Consider the following 16,219-nt stretch of genomic DNA (forward strand, 5'->3'; position numbering starts at 1 on the left):
CCCCCCCTTTAACATCAACACTTTACCAGACATTTAACATCAACACTTTCAATATTAGTGGTCGTCTGATGTGGGTTTTTCAGTGGTCAATATCTTAGAGCAGCCGATCGACACACACACACAATACACACACTCTCATCACAGACACTAATTCACACACACCCACACACACAGTCACACATACATTCTCACACAAAACACACACACACACACACACACACACAAACACAGGATTGTTTATTGTTGCTGCTTTGACTGTGTGTGTGTGTGTGCAGATCAAGGGTTTGGAGTGGCTGGTGTCTCTGTATAACAATAATCTGAACGGGATCCTGGCGGATGAAATGGGTTTGGGCAAAACCATCCAAACCATCGCGCTCATCACGTACCTGATGGAGAACAAGCGCCTGAACGGGCCCTACCTCATCATCGTGCCGCTCTCGTCAGTCGCTCTTCACTTCTCACACACATATCTTACAACACACAGTGTCTGTTTTCATCAACACTGTGTTTCTCTGGCAGAACTCTGTCTAACTGGGTCTATGAGTTTGATAAATGGGCGCCGTCTGTCGTCAAGGTCTCGTACAAGGTAAGCGACTCTCTCCAAGAACATCTGTGATGAAGGCTGATGACAGATGTACTAATACACCGTAACAGACAGAGTAAATATGAATCACTAAACTACTAACTACTTTCTCTACTTGACTGCATTTCACTTCTTCTCTTCTAGCAGCGTCATAAAAACGCAATAAATATATTCGTAATAATTTCTCATTAATTTAAATAGTGCTTGATACAATAGAGTTTCAAACTGGTTTCACACATTCACAGTAATAAAAAGGAAATTAATCAATTATAATAAACACTACAATATTCCATAGAAAATAAGAATAATACATTTCGATTAAATGGTGACTACGCAGCTTCAGTGCAGTTAACCGCTTTATGAAACGGGCATCTCCTCTGATGTGGTTTCCTCCCGAACACTGACGAGTTTCTTGCGGCTCACTGATGGGCTTGTGATCATGTGATGTGTGTTCAGGGATGATCATGTGATGTGTGTTCAGGGATCTCCGGCTGCTAGAAGAGCCTTCGTTCCACAGCTGCGCAGCGGCAAGTTCAACGTGCTGCTCACGACTTACGAATACATCATCAAAGACAAGCAGGTGCTGGCCAAGGTAAAACCCGCGGTGTGTGTGTGTGTGTGTGTGTGTGTGTGTGTTTGAGCCTCTCAGCCCTCTCTTTTAGGCGGAATAAATGTGAGCCGTAGAGACTCACTTTGTATTGAGTGAAGCTGTCTGCTTGTCATTTCTGACAAAAAACAAAACAATGTCTGAAATTATATGATATTCCATCATGTAAGCAAAGTAAACAGTGATTACAAAGTGTTTGGTTTCATTTCTTCACTCATTTCACTTCCTTGTTATCTAATTGATGACTAGTCTATTCTTGGGCTATGGTTTAGATGTATATTAAATTTTCACTGACAGCCCAAATTTTGCCCTGTTTTAGCCTAGACGTCAGGGCTGTGTTTGGAAGCTATTAGAAGTCTTTTAAACGAAAAGTTAAAATTACTGGGAATGCTTGTGCGCTGCGGTTCATGTGAGGGTTGACCCCGATCAGAAACGTGCTGATGAGCTCATGTCACCTCATACAGATTCGCTGGAAGTACATGATCGTGGACGAAGGTCACCGCATGAAGAACCACCACTGTAAGCTGACGCAGGTGTTGAACACACACTATCTGGCGCCGCGGCGTGTGCTGCTGACCGGGACGCCGCTACAGAACAAGCTCCCCGAGCTCTGGGCGCTGCTCAACTTCCTGCTGCCCACCATCTTCAAGAGCTGCAGCACGTTTGAGCAGTGGTTCAACGCTCCCTTCGCCATGACCGGAGAGAAGGTCTGTGTAAACTGCCCCTCATCCTTCCCTCGGGTCACTTTGACCCGGAAATTTTTTTTTTTTTGACATTTTTTAAAAGTTGAGTGTTCATTGGAGGGTCCGAGCCCCCATGACTTTTGTCGCACTTAAACCACGAATACACAAACTTTTTTGAATGGATTTGAGGAGTTTTGTGGTTGAAATTTAAAAAAGGGACAAATTTTTCACTCGTGGGTCAATTTGACCCCCATCGGAATTCTTCAGTACACGTAGAAAAACCTAAAAATGCTCAAATTTCAAGCTAAAAATGCTAAAACTTTACCAAAATAATTACTTTATAATGTCTACAGGTGTATCTGAATACATATTGAAGAGAATCTGAATTTAGGACACAGAGGAACAGCTCATTTGCTCCATATATAGAGTTATAAGGCCATCTAGTGGCAAGAGTCATGAAATATCATGTTATATTATTATTTTCCCACAAGAGGTCGACAAAGACACCCAATGTTTATGCATGAAATTGTGCATATGAAAAAGAATATGCTTAAATTACTATTTATTGATTATTTATTGATTAAATCTAGTCATTTAAAGGTAAATAAAAAAAATTTAATCTCCAGAAAATTAAAAAAATATTATCCAAATGAAATAAAATAAGCTTTCTGGACAAAAAACAAATTAAGTATAATTTTAGGGCTTCGGGTCAGTTTGACCCACGAGGGAAGGATTTGTTCCAGGACGCGAGGGTCGCTAATAGTGTTTTGGAGTTTCCTAAAATAGGTGTAAATGCATACACAAAAAGGTCAAAAACACTTTAATTTCCTCATAATCTCCACTGCAGCATCAGCTCTTTCCTCTCAGTGACTGAAACACTTCGATCAAAGATTCAGTCTCTCTAAACCCCGCCTCTCTGAGAGCTGCTCTGCTCTGATTGGTCGACCGCTTGTCGGAAACCAAATGTCCATCAGCATATCTGAGTTTTAACCTATCAATTCCAGCATGATTCAAAGCAAAGTTGTGAAATGAATTTAAAGGCTCTGTTTACAGCTGATATTAATATGCGTTTTGGTCGATCGGATCACAAGTAGACGAGAGAGACATTCCCGTTTACACCTGGTGTTTTAATCCGTCTCTTTTGTCCACTTTCACCCACTTCTGTCCTGATTTCTTCGAGGGGAGGGTCTATGGGGAGGAAAATGTGTGTTTTTTCAGATCTTTAGATCTAATGGACAAAATAAGCTCACGCAATTTACATATGAACGTGACTGGAGATGAAAAACACACGGAGAGCATCAGCTTTAGTTTCTGTTCTGACAGACGCAAGATCCACTGAACGCTGTGAGTGTGTGTTAGAAATCAGGAATGATCAAAGAACATTGTGCTTGGGATGTTTTTCCCCTTTAAACCACACACACAGTCAAAGCAGCGATAATAAACCAGACCTTTTAAATCCCGTCTGGTTAGTGCGCTTCCCATAATGTTGCGCATTAGATCAGTGGTCGGAGAGCAGACGGTCTTTAGTGGCTGTTCGAACGCATTCGACCACATGAGCGTTTACACTACGAGATCAATCCGCTCTAATGCGTTCTCGACTCCCTCTGGAAGTGGTGAAAGTGGACAAGCTCGAAGCGTTTTAGACCCCGTTTAACCAAAACGCTTCCTAACACCAGGTGTAAACAGATCCTAAATGTTGCACAATGTTGTCATAAAGGGAAATAATATGATTCCCATCTTTCAAAAATGAATATTTTATTAAACCTGAAGAGTAATAGACCTGACTGTTGGATGATGTGTCTCAGGTGGACCTGAATGAGGAGGAGACGATCCTGATCATCCGGCGCCTGCATAAAGTGCTCCGGCCGTTCCTGTTGCGAAGACTGAAGAAAGAAGTGGAGGCGCAGCTGCCGGAGAAGGTGTGTGTGATGCAGACTTCAGTCAGTGTGTGTGTGTGTGTGTGTGTGTGTGTCAAGATGTTTCCATCTGCCTCATTTTATGAAAATTTTGGGTTATTGCATAAAAGAAATGCTAGGGCTTAAAGGAGAACTCCGGTCAATTTTAACATTGAGCTCATTTTTTTGTACATTTGGAGTGCTGTCAATACAGAGAACAACGACAAAAATCGGTGTTGCCTACACCGAGTTATTCTATTTTTAAAATTTGCACCCTGTTGACTTCAATGGGGCAAGTACTAAACCTGCTTTTAGCCTCTTAACATCCTTGATGTGTCATTACAAGTGCACAGGTCATGTGAGTGATTCCTTCTGAGTGAACACGAGTGAGTCTGACTGCAGTAGATGTGAAAGATATGAATAAAAATTATGTTATTTAAGCCAGCGCTCATACCTGTGTTTACATCCTGTTTTTCGGTTGAAGTCCAAAGTAGTCGATTGCCGAGTTCACTCGCATAGGTTTAATACCTATGATCACGCGCGTGAACTCGACAATCGACTACTTTGGACTTCAACCGAAAAACAGGATGTAAACACAGGTATGAGCGCTGGCTTAAATAACATAATTTTTATTCATATCTTTCACATCTACTGCAGTCAGACTCACTCGTGTTCACTCAGAAGGAATCACTCACATGACCTGTGCACTTGTAATGACACATCAAGGATGTTAAGAGGCTAAAAGCAGGTTTAGTACTTGCCCCATTGAAGTCAACAGGGTGCAAATTTTAAAAATAGAATAACTCGGTGTAGGCAACACCGATTTTTGTCATTGTTCTCTGTATTGACAGCACTCCAAATGTACAAAAAAATGAGCTCAATGTTAAAATTGACCGGAGTTCTCCTTTAATCGCATCCAAAATAAAAGTTTGTGTTTACATAATATATGTGTGTGTACTGTGTATAATTATTTTGTATATATAAATACACACACATGTATGCATAATTACATGTATATACTTTATATATATTTATATATAATTTATATTATATAATATAACATATTTACATTTATATTATATATAAATGTTAATATGTTATATGTAAATAACAAATTTTTCTTAAATATATACATGCATGTGTGTATTTATATATATACAAAATAATTATACACAGTACACACACACATATATTATGTAAACACAAACTTTTATTTTGGATGCGATTAATCGTTTCACAGCCCTAATGGAAACGCATAAATTGTGCATAAAAACGTATGGAAACACATTTACTGAATAAATCCCTCAAACCTCATGTGAGTTTCCCTCAGCGTCGGCTGTGATTGGATAACTGGAGTAACCAGTGGACCAATGGCGTCGCAGCGTCTCTAATGTTGGTTTGGTGTTTCTGAACACGACAGCATTTACTGTGTTTCGTCTGACGCTCTGACACACTCGTTTATGATGGAGGGAAAACAGCCAATTGCAGAAACTTAAAAAAAAAAATATAGATATTGCAGATAATTTGCGCCAATTTCCCAGGAAGTGCTGATTTTGTTCTCTTGAACACATGAGAAACGCTGCTTTATTCCCATGTTTTATGCGATATTCCAATTTTGCGCTCAAGTTAAATTCACTCCTTTGGATGTAAACCCAGCTTGAGTCTGAGCGTCTGTGGTGTGTCCGTGTGCAGGTGGAGTACGTGATAAAGTGTGACATGTCGGCTCTTCAGAGGGTTTTGTACCGACACATGCAGGCTAAAGGAGTTCTGCTGACCGACGGCTCCGAGAAGGACAAGAAGGTGAGGAAGAGCGGGATGGATCTGTGTGTATAACAGAGACACCTCACATCTTCAGTTGTGTTGTTGAACATTGTGTGTGTTTCAGGGTAAAGGCGGCACTAAGACTCTGATGAACACCATTATGCAGCTGAGGAAGATCTGTAATCATCCCTACATGTTCCAGCAAATCGAGGTGCGTTAAAGGGACATATCATGCAAATCTCCCGTGTGTAAGTGCTATAATCTATAATCGGGTGCCGGTGCTTCTACAACACAGAAAACGTGAAAAGTGAAACCCAGTTACTGTGTTTTGATGAGTCTTTCTCTGCAAGCATGTCAAAAAATAAGCCGATCAGATTTCGCTCTCCTTCTGGCATATGAAGAGGATCTTATTATAATATTACCGGCCCTTAATCTGCACGTTTACACACACCAGCCGACATTTGGTTTCACACGCGCCAACAGAGACCAGTTCTAACGCACTGATGAAGATCCAGCAGAGCCTGAAACTGTTCTGTGGTTGAGCACAGACGAGCACTGAACACTATTGACCAGAACATGTCACCGCTGTCTTATAAAGACCTCAGGAACTGTGGACACTTGTGGAGAAGTTAAACATGATGATGAGATGATCAGTGTAACTCCACAACAACTACAGAAATGTCTCCACTAACATTCAGAAGCTCTTCCTGAGTCTCTCCGTAAGGCTGCACTCGCTACTGGTTACTCTGGGATTCTGGATGAGGGAGATTGGCCTGTTCTGTTATTGCTGGAGTTTCTGAAGCTCGTGTAAAGACTCCGCCCTCTTCTGAATGGAGGCGGAGCTAAAGCTCATTTGCATTTAAAGGGACACACACAAAAAGTGTCTGTTTTAACATGCTATAATAAATTATCTGGTATTTTGAGTCAGACACATTCTGGGGAGAGATTTATATTACATCTTCTGAAAGGGGCACAATATGTCGCCTTTAATGTGTGTGTCTCAGTGTGTTGATCATCTGGTGAACGTGTTTGAGGCTTTTCTTGCAGTGCTGAATGTGCTGCTTTTGCAGGAGTCGTTTTCGGAGCATCTGGGTTTCTCTGGCGGGATAGTTCAAGGGTGAGCGCAGACACAGTGTGACACGTTAGACGTCGCCAGGACTGAGCCTTTATATGACCTTGATGTAACCTCTGACCTGCAGGGCTGACCTGTACCGGGCCTCAGGAAAGTTCGAGGTGCTGGATCGTATTCTGCCCAAGTTACGGGCGTCCAATCACAAAGTGCTGCTCTTCTGCCAAATGACGTCACTGATGACCATAATGGAGGATTACTTTGCGTACCGCAGCTTTAAATATCTTCGTCTGGATGGTGAGTCTGTGTTCTCTCTTTCTTTGGTTTGTGCTGTTTGCAAAGTAGAGCATGATTATTATTATTAAAGCTCATGCTGATCTGGATGAACCCAAGCGTACCTCATTTTTGAAAAAAAAAATGGAATTTAGTGTAAAACACAGAATGTCATGAATATATTAAAAGTAGAGCTGTACATTTAATCAAATCGCGATATTGACTAATGTTTGTAAATATTTAACTGCCAAAAGCATTTTAAATATGAAATATGATCCTAATGTTTTCAGCGTGTGCCGTTTCACTATAGGAGCACAAGAACACATGAAGTATATTACTGCTGTGATACTGAATGTGTACCTCTAATAATAAGAAGAAGAGTATTTTAACACAATATTTCTGCCATAAAATAAAACATTCCATAGAAAACACAGAATTTGGGAAAAATAAAACGAAATTTGAGAAAAAAAATTACTTTCCAAAAAATGTAATTTTTGTCAAGTGTTCAATAAATCGCTGTTGAAATGTATTGATTTCAATGAATTAGACAAGCTTTTTGATTACTAAAATTTAATTTAACCATTAAAATGGAGTCCAGAAACATGAAAACAGAAGGAATTTGAAAAAAATCTAATAAAACGGCCCTAATAGCGTTAAACATGCGGAATCATGGGAAATGGTCAGGCCAACTCTGCTCATGTCAAGCGTCGCTCATGTTTTCTTATGAGACACAAGCTGACTCGGCCCACGTTTTTTGGCTATGCCCACATATTCAGCCTTTTTGGGTAAGGCTGGGACAGTCAATGTCCAGAATATTAAGTTTTAGGATTTCCCACTATGTTCCTCAGGGTTACTCCGGAGAGTCTGGGTAAAAGTGATACTTACCTCTTTACTTTAGTTGGCTGGAGAAACCCCCTGATGTAGATCTGTTTTCATGCATTGTCAGTCAAATACGCTCCATGGAAAACGACCCTCTCCCTTCGGCTACAGAAGGGCAGGAGGGGAAAAGCACTGGAGGAAATGGGATTGTTACATAATAAAACTAATAATTAGTAGACTTACCTCATGTAACAGTTATCGGTAATGGTTGTGTTCTTGTTGTTATTTTTTATGACTTTTTTCTATTCTTTTCTATTTTTCTATTCTTTTTTTTCCTCCTTGATGTGTACAAAAAATAGAAAAACTGTTAAAAAAGCAAAGTTTTAAACTTTTTTTAACGTTTTTTAGAACTGACGAGGCGGAAGTGAGATGTGCCTCCTCAGAGTTGAGTGTGTGTGTGTGTGTGTGTGTGTGTGTTTTAGGCACGACCAAAGCAGAGGATCGTGGGATGCTGCTGAAGACCTTCAATGATCCGGCCTCTCAGTACTTCATATTCCTGCTGAGCACCAGAGCAGGAGGACTGGGCCTCAATCTACAGAGCGCCGACACCGTCATCATATTCGACAGCGACTGGAACCCTCATCAGGTAGAGCACATCCACACAGCATCTTCATCATCTTCATCATCATCTTCATCATCATCAGTCATCGTACAGAACTCATGTTTGTTCCAGGGTTCGTACAACAATTCCCCTGTGAATTCAAGCCAGCACAACACGAGGACAACACAAAATGTACTCACAAAAACAGCTGTTTAATGTTGTATTATGAGGCAGACGCGCCTGTACTCGCTCACAGCTTTATATTGAGGTGGAACTTTATATTTATCTTTGTAAAGAAAAGAAATTGCGTAAACAGAAACATTCAGGAGCTGGTTTCCAAACTCTGCCCGTGACTTTTATAAATAACACAGTTTCACTACTGAAAGATACATTATATTTCTCAGCAATGACGCGATAACTTCACTGTTATTCATTAAACCAACAAGCTTCACTATTAGGCTACTCACTCGCACACCCCCCCTCTCTCGCTCTCTCTCTCTCTCTGGTTTAATGGATTCATTAAAAAACATATTACAGCACTAGTTTAATTAATTTCAGAATTCTAGATCTGAGCTGTAGATAAACAAAAAGTATTTTCGAATGTTTAGTGTTCCAGGGTTCGTACGAGGTGCTTAAAATGCTTGAATTTGACTTTTTAAAATGTAAGTCCTGGAAAACCCTTAAAATCAGCCATATTTATGAAAAGGTACTTTAAAAGTGCTTGAATTATTGAAAGACAATATATGTGAAATTAGTGTTTAATTTTATCGATAAAACAATCTTTCCACACATAATGAAGCTGCAGCCCGTCTGATATAGAGCCATTTCGCATGGCTATGAGTGTGATATTCCTCATAAATATCAGAGTATATGATACAGCTTTTATTCTTCAGGTCAATCATATATTCATGGGGGAATAAATCAGTTTGAATAAGGAAAGCGATATCTTTGTCATAGTCTCCTTTCAATGGTTAAAGTTTCCACAGTCACTGCATCCGCTGCACTTTATCTGTATCGTTTTGTTTTATTAGTTTATTTTTATTTTATCTATTTAACTTTTTTGAATTTAAAAGATAATAAAGATATTTGTTTGATAAGTTAATCTCAGTTCTGGAAAACCAAGAAAGTAGTGCTTGAAAGTCCTGGAATCTCATGTTTAGCCTGTGTGTGTGTGTGTGTGTGTGTGTTGCTCTCTGTGTGTGCAGGACCTCCAGGCGCAGGATCGAGCCCACCGGATCGGGCAGCAGAACGAGGTGCGCGTTCTGCGTCTCTGCACCGTCAACAGTGTAGAAGAAAAGATCCTAGCGGCCGCTAAATACAAGCTGAATGTCGACCAGAAGGTGATCCAGGCCGGCATGTTCGACCAGAAGTCGTCGAGTCATGAGCGCCGAGCGTTTCTGCAGGCCATTCTGGAGCACGAGGAGCAGGACGAGGTCAGGAGTATCACTCCTTCTGCGTATAGTAGGCGACAAACAGTATGTGAGCCGAGTAGTATATCCAAATTCATAGTATTCATAAAACAGTTGGCGAATGTATCCAGATAACCTAATGCTTCTGAAGTGCGCACATGATGGACACTTTACTGTCCCATGAGGCCATGAGGTTTTGTGAATGGTAGTGATGCCGGAGGTCACATGACAGTGACAACATGGCAAATTTAATCTTACAAAATACTATATTGAATATTCTTGTAACAGTTGCAAAGCAAGTTTCAAATCAAATGTAGTGCCTTTATAGCATGTGATTTCGGATGCATCATCTGTGCACGAGAATATTCCAGTGTTAGACACAATGTTTCATTAATTAATGATTCATGAAAACTACTACATTCAAGAGGCCTGTTGTGTGCATATATGCAATAACATATTTTTATAATGTTAAAGTGCCCCTATTATGCTATTTTAAAGGTTTTTAATGTTGTTTTGGCTACATTTAGGTTTACATGCATCAAATATCAAAAAACACTTTATTTCCCTCATAATCTCCACTGCAGCGTCAGCTCTTTCCTCTCAGTGTCTGAAACGCTTCGATCAAAGATTCAGTCTCTCTAAACTCCGCCTCTCTGAGCGCTGCTCTGCTGTGATTGGTCAGAAAGCAAACGCTCATTATCATATCTGAATCTCAGCTCTTGATCACAGTGATACGGACAGTAACGATGGCGTGGGTTTTACCGTATCAATCTCAGAAAACAGCGTCTTCTCGACACGAACAACACGAACCAAACTCTTCCAGTCTCAGATACACTACAGTGTTTGAGGGCGGAGCTAAGAGACGGTGATCAGCCAATCAAGACCAGAGGCTGGAATTATGCAAATTAGTTAAACCTACGCAGGATCATCAGGAAGTGAGACTGAATTACTGACGACTCGTTTCAGTTCAGAATCGACACAAACTCCATTTATCTGCAACTTTGATCTTTGAAACTTTGCAGAGCTTTTACATTCAGGACAGCTTTGTGAATGTAAGAGCGCATAATAAGGGCACTTTAATGTAAATCTACAGGATTCAGAGCGAGAATGTTGTTTGTTCAGAATATGCAGATTAATGTGAATTTCCCATTAGCTGTGAAGCATCTAAACCTTATTTTCAAGAATGTGTTCATGAATCTCTTCGCTATTTTCTGTGCTTTCTTTAATTTCTGAAGCTCTGTTCCCGTGTCTCTGTCAGGAAGAAGATGAAGTGCCGGACGACGAGACCGTAAATCAGATGATCGCTCGGAGCGAAGACGAGTTTGACCAGTTCATGGTCTCGTTTCATTTCCTCTCACTTACATTTACAGAGTCGATGTCAGTCGCGAGCCGCCGAGTCCCGAGCGAGTGCAGTGACGCTCCGTTGTGTTTCTGTGCAGCGCATGGATCTGGACCGCCGGCGCGAGGAAGCTCGTAATCCGAAGCGAAAGCCGCGTCTCATGGAGGAGGACGAGCTTCCCACGTGGATCATGAAGGATGATGCCGAGGTGGAAAGACTGACCTGTGAGGAAGAGGAGGAGAAGATGTTCGGCCGCGGATCCCGGCAGAGGAAAGAGGTCGACTACAGCGACTCGCTCACGGAGAAACAGTGGCTGAAGGTCAGAGAGACACACACACACACACACACACACACACACACACACACACACACACACTAGAGCTGGCCAACGATTATCAAAAATAAAAGTTTACAAAACATAATATATGTGTGTGTACTGTGTATAATTATTTATTTGTATATATAAATACACACACATGCATGTATATATTTAAGAAAAATTTGTTTATATATATTTAAATATAAAATTTTTATATATGTAATATAAATTACGTATAAATATATATTCAGTATATATGTGCAAATATTTCTTAAATACACTCACCTAAAGGATTATTAGGAACACCATACTAATACTGTGTTTGACCCCCTTTCGCCTTCAGAACTGCCTTAATTCTATGTGGCATTGATTCAACAAGGTGCTGAAAGCATTCTTTAGAAATGTTGGCCCATATTGATAGGATAGCATCTTGCAGTTGATGGAGATTTGTGGGATGCACATCCAGGGCACGAAGCTCCCGTTCCACCACATCCCAAAGATGCTCTATTGGGTTGAGATCTGGTGACTGTGGGGGCCATTTTAGTACAGTGAACTCATTGTCATGTTCAAGAAACCAATTGATTCGAGCTTTGTGACATGGTGCATTATCCTGCTGGAAGTAGCCATCAGAGGATGGGTACATGGTGGTCATAAAGGGATGGACATGGTCAGAAACAATGCTCAGGTAGGCCGTGGCATTTAAACCATGCCCAATTGGCACTAAGGGGCCTAAAGTGTGCCAAGAAAACATCCCCCACACCATTACACCACCACCACCAGCCTGCACAGTGGTAACAAGGCATGATGGATCCATGTTCTCATTCTGTTTACGCCAAATTCTGACTCTACCATCTGAATGTCTCAACAGAAATCGAGACTCTTCAGACCAGGCAACATTTTTCCAGTCTTCAACTGTCCAATTTTGGTGAGCTCGTGCAAATTGTAGCCTCTTTTTCCTATTTGTAGTGGAGATGAGTGGTACCCGGTGGGGTCTTCTGCTGTTGTAGCCCATCCGCCTCAAGGTTGTGGCTTCACAAATGCTTTGCTGCATACCTCGGTTGTAACGAGTGGTTATTTCAGTCAAAGTTGCTCTTCTATCAGCTTGAATCAGTCGGCCCATTCTCCTCTGACCTCTAGCATCAACAAGGCATTTTCGCCCACAGGACTGCCGCATACTGGATGTTTTTCCCTTTTCACACCATTCTTTGTAAACCCTAGAAATGGCTGTGCGTGAAAATCCCAGTAACTGAGCAGATTGTGAAATACTCAGACCGGCCCGTCTGGCACCAACAACCATGCCACGCTCAAAGTTGCTTAAATCAACTTTCTTTCCCATTCTGACATTCAGTTTGGAGTTCAGGAGATTGTCTTGACCAGGACCACACCCCTAAATGCATTGAAGCAACTGCCATGTGATTGGTTGATTAGATAATTGCATTAATGAGAAATTGAACAGGTGTTCCTAATAATCCTTTAGGTGAGTGTATATACATGCATGTGTGTGTATTTATATATACAAAATAATTCTACACAGTACACACTCATATATTATGTAAACAGAAACTTTTATTTTGGATGTGATTAATCGTTGGTCGTATACACTGGCACAGAAATCCGATCTTGTTCTCACATCTGACACTGATCGGGATTTGTTGCACACGTGTAAACACAAAAATCCGCACGAGATCCGATTTTTCCACATCCGATCTGAGCCACTTCCAAATGTGGATTTAAATCCGATTCTGGACATCCGACCCACATCTGAACACACATATCCGATTCCCCTGTGAATTCAAGCCACTACAAGACGAGGACGACACGTTTATTCACAAAAACAGCTGTTTAATGTTGTATTATGAGGCAGACGCGCCTGTACTCGCTCACAGCTTTATATTGAGGTGGAACTTTATATTTATCTTTGTAAAGAAAAGAAATTGCGTAAACAGAAACATTCAGGAGCTGGTTTCCAACCTCTGCCCGTGACTTTAATAAGTAATACAGCTTCACTACTGAAAGATACATTATATTTCTCAGCAATGACGCGATAACTTCACTGTTATTAAACCAACAAGCTTCACTATTAGGATACTCACTCGCACGCCCTCTCTCGCTCTCTCTCTCTCTCTCTCTCTCTCTCTCTCGCTCTCTTTCTCCTTCTGGTTAATTCATAAAAAAAAAAATATATATATATATATATTACAGCGCTACTTCATTTCACTTCAGAATTCTAGATCTAAACTGTAGATAAACGTAGAAATAAAAATTATTTCCAGACTATATATCTGTTCCTTCAGATTCAAAACATTCAACAAACATTCAAATAATCACGACACCCGACATGAATTATATAAATAATTGTAATATCACGGCCATTCAAAACCAGGGTCTACCGTGTGCATAGTAAAACGATCATTTAGGGCGGGAATGAATGTAAAGACAGATATCGGATTCCAGTCCTGTCTGAAGTGAATGTAAACGGGATGTGGATAAAGATGGGATCTGTGATTGGGATGTGGATAAAGATGGGATCTGTGATTGGGATGTGGATAAAGATGGGATCTGTGCATTCAATTTCAGACTCAGAGTAAATGCAGCCTCATATATCCGGTTCGTTCTCTTCTCTTCTCTTCTTCAGTCGGACGTTTCTAATCGCTGCCTCTTTTCTCAGGCTATTGAGGACGGGACTCTGGACGAGATCGAGGAGGAGGTTCGGCACAAGAAAACCACCCGGAAGAGGAGACGGGATCGGGATCGGGATCCGGATGTGATTCCCTCCACTTCAGGGGCGAGAGGAGCGAGAGAGCGAGACGACGACAGCAAGAGACAGAAGAAACGCGGGCGTCCGCCATCAGAGAAGCTCTCGCCAAACCCTCCCTCTCTCACCAAGAAGATGAAGAAGATCGTGGACGCGGTCATCAAATACAAGGAGAAGTGAGTGTGAAGAGGACGAGTTATCACTGAGTAACAGAGAGAGAGAGAGAGTCCAGAGGCTTTTAACCACATGTAAATGCTGCTTTATTGGACTTCTTGCCATTCACACTTACTAGATATGATCTGATCAGGATGTGGACAAAATCAGATTTGGACTGAGAGTCTGAGCAAAGTCACTCACACACACACACACACACTCTTAAACACTCTTTCACACACTCTTACACTCTCACATACACTCACACACACACTCACTCGCACACACACACACACACACACACTCACACGCACTCGCACACACTCACAGACACACACAAACACACACTAAATATGATCTGATCAGGACGTGGACAAAAATCAGATTTGGACTGAGAGTGTGAGCAAGTGTTCGGAGACCTCAGGTGTGTGTGTTCTCCCTCTCTGAGCGTGTGTGTGTGTGTGTGTGTGTGTGTTGCAGTAACGGGCGTCAGTTGAGCGAGGTCTTCATCCAGCTGCCGTCACGGAAGGAGCTTCCCGAGTATTACGAGCTGATCCGCAAACCTGTGGACTTCAGGAAGATCAAGGTCAGTGTCCATGCCAGGGGTTCAGCTTTATACAGGTGTCATTCTGGTTACACAACTGTGTGTGTGTGTGTGTGTGTGTGTGTGTGTGTGTGCAGGAGCGCATCCGGAGTCACCGGTACCGAAGCCTCAATGATCTGGAGAGAGACGTGATGCTGCTGTGTCAGAACGCCCAAACCTTCAACCTCGAGGGATCACTGGTTAGAGACACACACACACACACACACACACACACACACACACACACACACACACACACACACTCACACACACACACACACACACACACACACACTCAGTTCCTATAAACCTACAGGATCTTGTTTAAAGCTCAAATAATCCGAGTTATTTACTTTTGTGAAGCCCTTCTTCAGCTCAACTCACACTGTGTGTGTGTGTGTGTGTGTGTGTGTGTGTGTGTGTGTGTGTGTGTGTGTGTGTGTGTGTGTGTGTGTCAGATCTACGAGGACTCTATCGTGCTGCAGTCGGTCTTCACCAGCCTGTGCCAGAAGATCGAGAGAGAGGAAGAGAGTGATGGAGAGGACAGTGAGGAAGATGAAGAGGACGAAGGCTCGGATTCTGAGAGTCAGTCGAACTCACAGTCTTATATTCATATTTACTTTTAATGAACGTTCAGAGAACATTCAAATGTAACGTTCCCATAATGTTAGAAGAATGATACGATGGAATGTTCCATTAATGTTTGTATAACCAAGAGAAAATCTTTTTGAAACTGGACTTTTTGAACATTCAGAAATAACATTCTCATAACTTAATAATAACATTAGCAGAATGTTCTCAGAACATGTGAACCAACGAGATGCTGGTCAGTGAAAGAACACGCGTGTTTCTGTGTGTTCAGCTAACTAGCTGGATGCCGTCTGTGGAGAGGGACACTACTGACCGTGTGTGTGTGTGTGTGTGTGTGTGTGTGTGTGTGTGTGTGTGTGTGTGTGTGTGTGTGTGTGTGTAGCTCGGTCCGTGAAGGTGAAGATTAAACTGAGCCGTAAGGACAGAAGTGCGGAGCGAGGAAGAGGACGCAGGAGAACCGCCAGAACCCGCGCGAAACCCGTCGTTAGTGATGATGACACTGATGAGGAGCAGGAGGAGGTGACACACACACACACACTCACTCACTCACACACACACACTCAAGCCCCTTTCACACAGAGATTCTGGAAAATACACGGATAATGTGAAATCCCAGTATTGTTTGATTTTGGTTCATTCACACTGCCAATGATTTTCCGGAATCTGTGAGTGCATTCACACACATCCCGTAAAGATCCCGTAAAGACCCCGTAAAGTTCCCGTAAAGATCCCGTAAAGACCCCGTAAAGATCCCGTAAAGATCCTGTAAAGATCCCGTA

At 41.7% G+C, this 16,219-nt stretch overlaps 2 protein-coding genes across 3 annotated transcripts in view; both read left to right on the plus strand.

The window, feature by feature from the left end:
- LOC307165431 (G-protein coupled receptor 4-like) overlaps nt 1-16,219 on the plus strand; it is a 706,289-nt gene that overhangs the window by 250,770 nt on the left and 439,300 nt on the right. The gene's annotated exons all lie outside the window — the stretch shown is intronic.
- Nucleotides 1-16,219, plus strand: part of smarca4b (SWI/SNF related BAF chromatin remodeling complex subunit ATPase 4b) — a 43,668-nt gene that overhangs the window by 25,264 nt on the left and 2,185 nt on the right. The window contains exons 15-32 of one of the 2 annotated variants that reach the window (XM_079882985.1): nt 276-439; nt 520-586; nt 1,065-1,175; nt 1,655-1,897; nt 3,679-3,792; nt 5,461-5,568; nt 5,654-5,740; nt 6,600-6,646; nt 6,729-6,895; nt 8,173-8,336; nt 9,497-9,766; nt 10,959-11,036; nt 11,140-11,358; nt 14,027-14,289; nt 14,747-14,852; nt 14,948-15,049; nt 15,308-15,434; nt 15,823-15,959. In XM_079882985.1, coding sequence (XP_079739111.1) covers nt 276-439; nt 520-586; nt 1,065-1,175; nt 1,655-1,897; nt 3,679-3,792; nt 5,461-5,568; nt 5,654-5,740; nt 6,600-6,646; nt 6,729-6,895; nt 8,173-8,336; nt 9,497-9,766; nt 10,959-11,036; nt 11,140-11,358; nt 14,027-14,289; nt 14,747-14,852; nt 14,948-15,049; nt 15,308-15,434; nt 15,823-15,959 — 2,574 coding nt within the window. The remainder of the gene's footprint in view (nt 1-275; nt 440-519; nt 587-1,064; nt 1,176-1,654; nt 1,898-3,678; nt 3,793-5,460; nt 5,569-5,653; nt 5,741-6,599; nt 6,647-6,728; nt 6,896-8,172; nt 8,337-9,496; nt 9,767-10,958; nt 11,037-11,139; nt 11,359-14,026; nt 14,290-14,746; nt 14,853-14,947; nt 15,050-15,307; nt 15,435-15,822; nt 15,960-16,219) is intronic. The other variant, XM_079882986.1, reaches the window with a different exon arrangement.

Source organism: Squalius cephalus (genome assembly GCF_949319135.1).
Source record: "Squalius cephalus genome assembly, chromosome: 10".
NCBI classification, from domain to species: Eukaryota; Metazoa; Chordata; class Actinopteri; order Cypriniformes; family Leuciscidae; genus Squalius; species Squalius cephalus.